Source organism: Ursus arctos, unplaced genomic scaffold (genome assembly GCF_023065955.2).
Source record: "Ursus arctos isolate Adak ecotype North America unplaced genomic scaffold, UrsArc2.0 scaffold_11, whole genome shotgun sequence".
Classification (NCBI taxonomy): domain Eukaryota; kingdom Metazoa; phylum Chordata; class Mammalia; order Carnivora; family Ursidae; genus Ursus; species Ursus arctos.
In genome coordinates this window covers 7657922-7666343 of record NW_026622775.1, presented here as the reverse complement: position 1 = coordinate 7666343, position 8422 = coordinate 7657922, and the positions used below count along the sequence as shown (strand labels likewise).

The window sequence follows — 8422 nt, the reverse complement described above, 5'->3', positions numbered from 1 at the left end:
TGATCTCTGTGTCTGTTCAGAGTTATACAAGGCTGATCAGGCTTTCCTTTAAGCCTCTTCTTAACTGGTTTCTGATTCTGTTCTTCCCCCTAATATAATTTATCATCAGATCAACCCAGCACTTCTAGCCAAACGGGAATTTTAAAACAACTGGTCCAAAGAGGTACCTTTCTACTGATACTAAAATAAACTTTCCTTTGTTTTCTATTACATTAGCCTATTGGCTTGTCTTTCTTTGCTATCTACCGACTGACACTCCAGGTTCCTCCCATCATTCCAGTATTTATTTTTAGCAGTCTTTGATCATTTCCTCAGAACCCAGCTTTCTCATCCTGTTTCATTCAAATTAACCCCCAAATTTTGCATCCAAGACTTGAAGTCTTTCTTTCTTTTAGGGGGACTGTGAAGAGTATTTACTTGTTTGGTATCACTGATCATCACCTGGAAAATAATGCTGAGGTGTACATGCAACCACTGTAAGCACTTCTAGTAACTTTTACTATGGACACATCTTCTTCTTGATCCAACTCCTTCCTGAAGTTCTGATTCTGCAGGCTCATGATACAGAACCAGAGACCCAAAGAAGTGTCAGAGAGGCAGCTACTGTATGTTGGAGACTGAAAGTGTCTCTCCCATCTTTATACATTTTTGCACTTCTCACAAATGAAATCAAGCTGCTCAGAAAAGACGGATGAGGTAACCTGGGGAAATACTGCTTTTAAATTTAGGGAACTTGTTTTTCAAAAGGGAGGAGAGGCAAAACACAAATATCATCAAGCAAAGTGAAAATCATGGCAGTTGTAAAATCATTTCGAGACAGAAGAAAGTCTGGAGTTTGGAGAGCTGGAGTGGGCAAAAGTTTCTTTTGTGGGATTCTAATTTTTCAATTTCTTTACTTTGTGCTTTCCAATCCTGCTTACTCCCTGCAGAAAATATTAAACAAATTAAAATCATGCCCAAATACTAACGACCACTTTCATCATGCCCTTCTCTGAAATAAACTTGCTTCCAACTCCTACAAACTGAATGAGACACAGACCTGCAGACAATTATCTTTTTCCCTTGCCACTTTTCAACTCCCAACATTTCAAATGCGCCTTGCTTAAAAACTTAATTTGCAAAAGGGATCTCAAGGGAGTCCTCTCCTATCTACCGGAGTCCAGATCCATCGCCACTACTCATGCATGGTCTAATGCTCGGCGCAGCACACACTTCTCGGGGCTCTGCTTCTGTCTCTAAGAAAAGTCAGCCACGTCGACCAGAGGGTGGGATAAGCGTGGGGAGGAGAGAGGGAGGGCTGACGAGCAATGCAGAACAAGTTTCCTCCTAAGTCCAGTACCCCTCAGCTCTATTTTCCCGTTGAAAAGCCGCGAGTAGGAGAAGGACGGGCCCCATGTCCCTACAACGCCCCCCAGCGCGAAGCAGAGGTCACGGAAATGTCAGTGCAGCCCAGGCGTTCGCGGGAGCTGCAGGTCGGCCGCTCCTCCCACTCCGCTCGCTGTCGCCGTCGCAGGAAGCCACCTGGTTGTCTGGCCCTGCGGTAAACTGAGGTTAACCCGAGAAACAAAACAAAACAAACAAAACCTGTGGCAGTTCCCGGAGACTCAGTTTGTCACAGGTAAAATAAGGAAGCCCTTTTAGCTCTAACACGTGAGTGCTTTTATTCTCACGTCCTCTAAAAGCCCATCGACCTCGCCCACACTCGATCGCTCTCCTCCTAGGAGACGCCTCGATGAACCCTCCAACGTCCTCTTCCTTCACCCTCGCACGCCGGTCTCTCTGGAACCTAAACGTGCTTGCCCACCAGGTGTCCACAACTCGCCACCCCCCACCGCATATTCCTCCCTTAACCAAATGACTGCGTTTTTAAAATCATTTACTATTTGATACAGCTCCTAAGAGGCTTTGCCAAGAGACGCCCGGCGGCACCAGAGGCTAGTTGCTTTCCCCGGCATTCTGACCTCCATTAACTAATTCCTCGCATCCCGGCGTCCGGGAGCTGAGAGGCGGGGAAGCGCCGGGTACTGTGCTAGCGCGCGCGCCGGGGCTGGGGGGTGGGGTGCTGCCGCAAGGACGGGGGCGGGGGCGGTAGCTTCGGTCTCCCCAACGGCCCCCGGCGCCCCGGCCCCTAATGAGCGGCTGAAAGGGAGCGGGCTCCGGTGCGCGTGGCTCGCAGGCCTCCCGGAGTCCGGGGCGCCCTGATTGGCCAGCTGCGCCTCGCGACCTCCATTCATTAATAAATTAGCGGCACGCTCCAGCCGAGCGCGAGCCACCAATCACAATGGGCAGCGGCGGCGACAACGGCCGCAGCTTGAGCTGAAGCCGCCACCGCGGCTTCAGCCGCTCCGACCGCAGCCTCGAGCTCCAAGAGGAGCTTTAGAACCATTTTATGCTGATTAGATAAAGGGGGAAAAGAGGCGGGGGCGATGGGAGGAGGAGGAGGATGGATGGCAGGGCCGGGGAGGGGGGAAGTGGGTGAAGAAAGAGAGAAATGAATGATGATAATGCAATGAAAGGAATAAGCCGGGGGAGGGAAAAGCGGGGGAGAAGGGGGGTCGGCACAGTGGGAGGAGGCGGCGGCCGGGGGTGTGGGGGAGGCGGCGGCCGGGGGTGGGGGGAAGATGGGGGCCCCGGGGGCAGATCTGATTGTTTTCTTGGTGGTATATAAGGGGTTTTAAGGAGAGTCGTGTGCCAGACACGCAGCCACTGAACCACAAGCAGCTTCGCTTTAACTGGAGTGCCCGGGAGTCGCGTGCCAGGAGCCGCACGGCCGAGGACTGACTGACAGACAGACACGCACCACCACCACAACACACGAGACCCGGGCGGATCGCCGGGGCTCTTGGCAAACTCGCCCGTCGGACTGGTCCCCCGCGGAGCCGCGCCAGATCCGCTGTTTTCAAGCGGGGCGAAGGACGCAGCGCTGCGCTCCCGGCAGCGCGGAGACTCGCAGCACAAGCCAAAGTAATAGCGACGCCGAGACGCATTTAGGGAGCGAACTACGTAAGTATCCGCCCTGTGGCTTCTAACTTGGAACGGTGTTCCCGGCACCCCCTTCCACCACGCCCTCTGCTCACACAGAATCTTTGTTTCCGGACGGGTACACAGCCTTGAGGTCGGCCCGCCGAGTGCGGGGTCCGGTTGGCTGGCGGCGGGATCACAACGAGGGGCTCTCTCCTGAGCTTGGAGAGCACTGGCTGGGTTTCCTCCCTAACTACGTTCTTCCTTGGCGCGGTTCCGAACCAGTCCTCGCGGGTGCGCGCAGGAGTACTTCCCGCTGACACCGAGAACGTGCCTCGGCCTTTATATTTACATCTCGTTTGGTTCTTTCTCCCTCCCCGCTCTCTTCGGTAGGATGTTTGTCAAATCCGAGACCTTGGAGTTGAAGGAGGAAGAAGACGTGCTGGTGCTGCTCGGCTCGGCCTCCCCCGCCTCAGCTGCCCTCACCCCGCTGTCGTCCAGCGCCGACGAGGAGGAAGAGGAGGAGCTGGGCGCGTCGGGCGGGGCGCGCCGGCCGCGTGGGGCAGAGGCCGGGCCCGGGGCTCTGGGCGGCTCGCCGGCCGGAGCCGAGGGCTGCCGACCCGCGCGGCTGCTGGGTCTGGTGCATGAGTGCAAGCGGCGCCCCTCCAGGGCGCGGGCGGTTTCCCGCGGCGCCAAGACGGCCGAGACGGTGCAGCGCATCAAGAAGACCCGTAGACTGAAGGCCAACAACCGTGAGCGCAACCGCATGCACAACCTCAATGCGGCGCTGGACGCGCTGCGCGAGGTACTCCCCACGTTCCCCGAGGACGCCAAGCTCACCAAGATCGAGACCCTGCGCTTCGCCCACAATTACATCTGGGCGCTCACCGAGACCCTGCGCCTGGCGGACCACTGTGGGGGTGGCGGCGGAGGCCTGCCGGGGGCGCTCTTTTCCGAGACCGTGTTGCTGAGCCCGGGAGCCGCTAGCGCTTCCCTGAGCAGCAGCGGAGACAGCCCGTCGCCTGCGTCCACCTGGAGCTGCACCAACAGCCCAGCGCCGTCCTCCTCGGCGTCCTCCAACTCCACCTCCCCCTACAGCTGCACTTTATCTCCTGCCAGCCCGGTGGGTTCTGACATGGACTATTGGCAGCCCCCACCTCCCGACAAGCACCGCTACGCACCTCACCTCCCCATAGTCAGGGACTGTATCTAGAACTGCCATCCTTGCTACCCGCGCCAGGCCTTAGTGGGTTCCCGTTCCTGTCCCTGACCAAGCCCTCCTCCCACCCCTCTCCTGTCCCCACTTCTAAGCCCTGGAAACCATCTCACTTCACGGGGCAGATGTAGCCGTTCTGAATCCTGGGTTGTTTGCTGCATTCCTTGTCTAAAGTTTTCCTTCCTTCAGACGGTCTCTAATTTATTGACGGTGTGATGGAGCTTATTGTCAAAGAGGATGGTAGAATTTGGGGGGGGGGGGCGTTTCTTAAGGCTAAAAAGATGCCGGGAAGCGATGAAGGTGGCGTGTCAAAAGAGTTTGCAGAGCGGACTGACGCTCCTCCCCCTCTCTCTAACGCCAGAAGGACTCGGAGCTGTTCGTGTGAATCTCGCAGGGGGAATGCAACTGGTTCCTCTGATCTCTTCACCTTTGGTTCTACATAGAGATGTTAATGTCGAGTAGAAAGAAATGTATCTTAGCATCTGAATGATTTTACCGGTAATAATATTATCCACAGATTTGCAATGGCTGGCATCTGCTTTATTCCCATTGCTGTCTGCGGGCTGTGGGAATTTCACCTGTCAAACCAAACTTTCCCTCTCTGATGTGCACTTTGTTCTGTTTCCCAGATTCGTCACAATGTCTATTGTCCCGTCCTTCTCTTTCCTTTTTCTTCTCCATTTTGCCATCTGTCTCTTATGATTTATAAGGGGAAAAAAGTTGTTTTGTTAGAGGGCCAGGTTAGAAGTCATTGTATAATTTGTAGGCTTTGTAATGATTGAATGCAAGCGTGGAAATTTAGGCTGAACTCTCTATCAAAAGGAAAAATGTGGAGGAAAAGGGAAAAATCAGGAGGGAGGATTGCTTCATGCATTATTTATCTCGACCTTTTAGGGGAGAAGGAACTCCCCCATTCTTTCAAGAGATTAAAAATAAATCAACAGACTGAAAACCTAAGCAGACACGGAGCATTATCAGGATCAGCCACACACGTGTTCCCTTCTATTTATTATAAAGAAATTTTTCATGGGAAAAGTATGTATTTTTTGTATATTTTACAGAGTTTATTCTAGTATGTATTTACATCTTGAACAAAAAATTGTTCTTGTGATTAAACTATAAATAAAATATATAATTTTCATAATTTTTTGTGTTGTATTCTTTTGCCTGCTTTTGTGGTTTTTAGAAGAATGTGTTGTGCTTTTCTGAAAATCTCCCTGTAGCAAATTGAGTTAGAGTACTTGTATTTTTCATCAGTGTTTGTGTGTAAAATTTCACTGACACATAACATCTAAGAGATCACAAGAAGCTGAATGATATTTGAGACACTACCTGACAACAGAGTGTAACTGCGTGCAAACAACTTTGATTTTTAAGAAATCAATTTCTGAATGAAGAAGATCAGTAAAAAGGCAGGGAGGGTTAAAAGACAATTAAATCATGATAAGTTCCAAAGTTCAGAAACCTTGATATTAAAAAAAGAGTGAAGCTGAAGTTACTTGTTAGAATGTGTAGAAATGTGGTTCTTACACTTTGAGCTTCAATTGTCACCTGTAAAATGTAGGGATTGGACAGTGATTTCCAAGGGTCCCTTCCAGCTCTAACATCTGTGATGTATTTATAATTCATGATTGGAAGCTGATTTTGTATTAGCAATCTTAACAAAGTTGTTGATTTGAAAAGCAGACTCCTGGAGGAAAAATATTCAGAGTGAGCTGGAATAAATTGTATCTGAGAGAAATAGCTAAGCTTTCCATTTTTGTTAAAATAATTACATAGTCAAAACTTCTTCAAAGAGAAAGCAAAAATGGTTTCCTAGTTTCCCAAACACATAACTCTATAACTTGCACTTCAATCTCCAAAGCAGAAATGAGCAGCACCATGGGTCAAAGATGACCAAGTGAAGCTTGACCACATTCTAGGTTTAAGCCCCTTACTTGGAGGACGGTGTCCACTGGACAACACAAGCTTTAAAAAAACAAATCACATTAGCAAAGAAATGTTGGTTGTTCATGCACCCCTCCACCCCCAATGAACTTCATATCTGCTTGTGGCTTGTGCTAAATCTTCCACTCCTCCACATTAAGCAACAATAATTTCTCCTGAGATATCTATCTGAAACTACTCCTCCTCTCTATCCATATGGAAAATACTAAGTGTCTAATATCTTAATAACCATTTTCTTTAATCAAAGGAAGAACCAAGCCGTGGATTTGCTTCGTTTTGTTTTCATAGCTGGACATAAGAGACCTGTTGGTAAACCTTTCTACTTAGAGATTGTGTTATTCCTAGCCGCTCTTGATTATCTGATATGAGGAGACAGTGCTATATCTTCGGTATTCACAGTTATGTTTCTAGTGTTTAAAAAACTAAGCCAGCAAGTAAAACAATTTCAGTAGGATAGTTTTAAAGCATCACAGTTTTAATTCCAAATAATTGTTCTAGTGATGATGCTTATGATGATATATGGTGCTTCTTTTGGAAATTTGCCAAAGAAACATTTCATGGCACAGGTTTGTGGAGACAAACCCTCAGGGGCAGTTAGTCTCCCAAGACTATGGGAAACCTCAATTGGTGGGTGATCCCGTAAGCAGGTGACCCTAATTGTTTAGTTGGAGAGGCATGAACAGCGAGATGGCCCAATAATCACAGCTTTGAGTAAGGGCAATACAGCGAACAACCGAGCCCACTGTTTAGCGGAACGGAGCAGCCACCCCTACACAGACCCGAGACGCGTTTAGCTGGAGCTTGTAGGTCCCCGTACACAGCAGCAGCATGGCATACATGGCTGGCATTCCGTCTGTCGTTTGTAACCTATACTCAGGCTTCCCCTCCCTCATCTAGAGCAGACCTTATTTCACACTAACTTGGTGCAATTACTTTTTATGGCGTCCAATCTCTTTCTGCTGTTAAGGGTGATGATCTTTCTGCCTCACTTGGCGCTGGAAGTCGCGCAGCAACTTCCACAGCCCGTGGGCTGAGGCCGAGACGTCCTTTCCTCTCCTCTGTCAGAATGAGAATGACAGGGTTGAGGCCGCTGCTCGTGCAGTAGGGAACAGAGTCGCTCTTCTATTTTCTGCGATTCCTCCCCACGTTATGAGCACCACGGGATGAGCCAGGTCTGTCTGCATCCAGCCGCTGATGGACGGCTGAGCAGCCGTTCTTTCTCTGGCAGCTCTCTGATGGCAAACGTTTCAAACAAGGCCAAGGAGATGTTTTTCCAGTGACAGTCCCACGCCGCCAGAGTTGCTAGATCTTTCCAGCGCGTGTTACCTAAGGGCTGAGAGGTGCGAAGGTTGGTCCTGTACGCTTTGGAAACTTTGCTTGCACGCTGTCAGGGTTCCGGTACTGGCTGTATTTGTTTGTTCTGAACCGCCCAGCCCTTGTTACCAGACTAATCTTTCCCTCACCAGATTTTAAATAAATCCAGCTGAGGGCCAACAAGGAGGAATAAAGCAGCTGAGACGGGCGGCCAACTGCTGGGCCCACCGCGGGAGCCCGGCCCAGGCTCAGCCTAGGCCGGAGAAGAGAGCAGGGCTGAGGAGCCGGGAGTCCGGCCGCACCGAGCAGGGGTCGGGTGGGCGCCCTCACGGGCCGAGCCTTGCAGGCAGGGCTGAGGCCAGGGCACCGGAAGGCCCCGGGCGGCCTTGTCCCGGAGAGAGCGAGGGTCCAGTCGGTCATTCCCTGAGTTTAGCCCGATTACGCATGAAGGACATCTGGGCCCAAGGCCCGCTGTAGCCGCGCACACCCGCCAGTCCGCGGGGCGGGGGTTCCTGGCCGCGGCGGGCCAGGCCTGCGGGCGAGGCTGGGAGCTGCGAGCCCCCCACCCGCCTCGCCCTCCGCCTGAAGTTCGCCGGGTGCACCCCCTGCACTGTACAGCCTTGGGCAGGTTGTGACTTCTGGGCACCGACACCTGGAACCCGTTAAAAGCGCCTCCTCCTCGTGCTTGGCCTCCCCCGGTCCCCCGTGCCCCCTCGGCTCTAGGGCTCCCAGGCGAGCTTTGAATGTATTAATTAAATAAAGCAGGCAGCGCTTGAATCGAACCGATGCAGGGCGCTCCCGGGAGCGTGAAAGTCCCGGCCTCCGAATCCGCAAAAGAAAATGTGTGAAAAGAGAATTAGTGAAATTAGGTTAGACCAATAAAACGTGAGGGCTCCAGCACCCCCCTTCCCGCTCCCCCAGCCTGGGGCTAGAAGGGCTATCTGGTCTGATCTATTGTTTCCCTCCCTGGCAGGGGGTTCATTG

At 51.5% G+C, this 8422-nt stretch overlaps 1 protein-coding gene across 1 annotated transcript; it reads left to right on the top strand.

Annotated features, from left to right (window-relative positions):
- Nucleotides 1-3355: 3355 nt before the first annotated feature.
- Nucleotides 3356-4174, top strand: NEUROG2 (neurogenin 2). The gene has a single exon (XM_026499083.3). The coding sequence runs from the start codon at nt 3356-3358 to the stop codon at nt 4172-4174; it is 819 nt and encodes a 272-aa protein (XP_026354868.2).
- The last annotated feature ends 4248 nt before the right edge of the window (nt 4175-8422 follow it).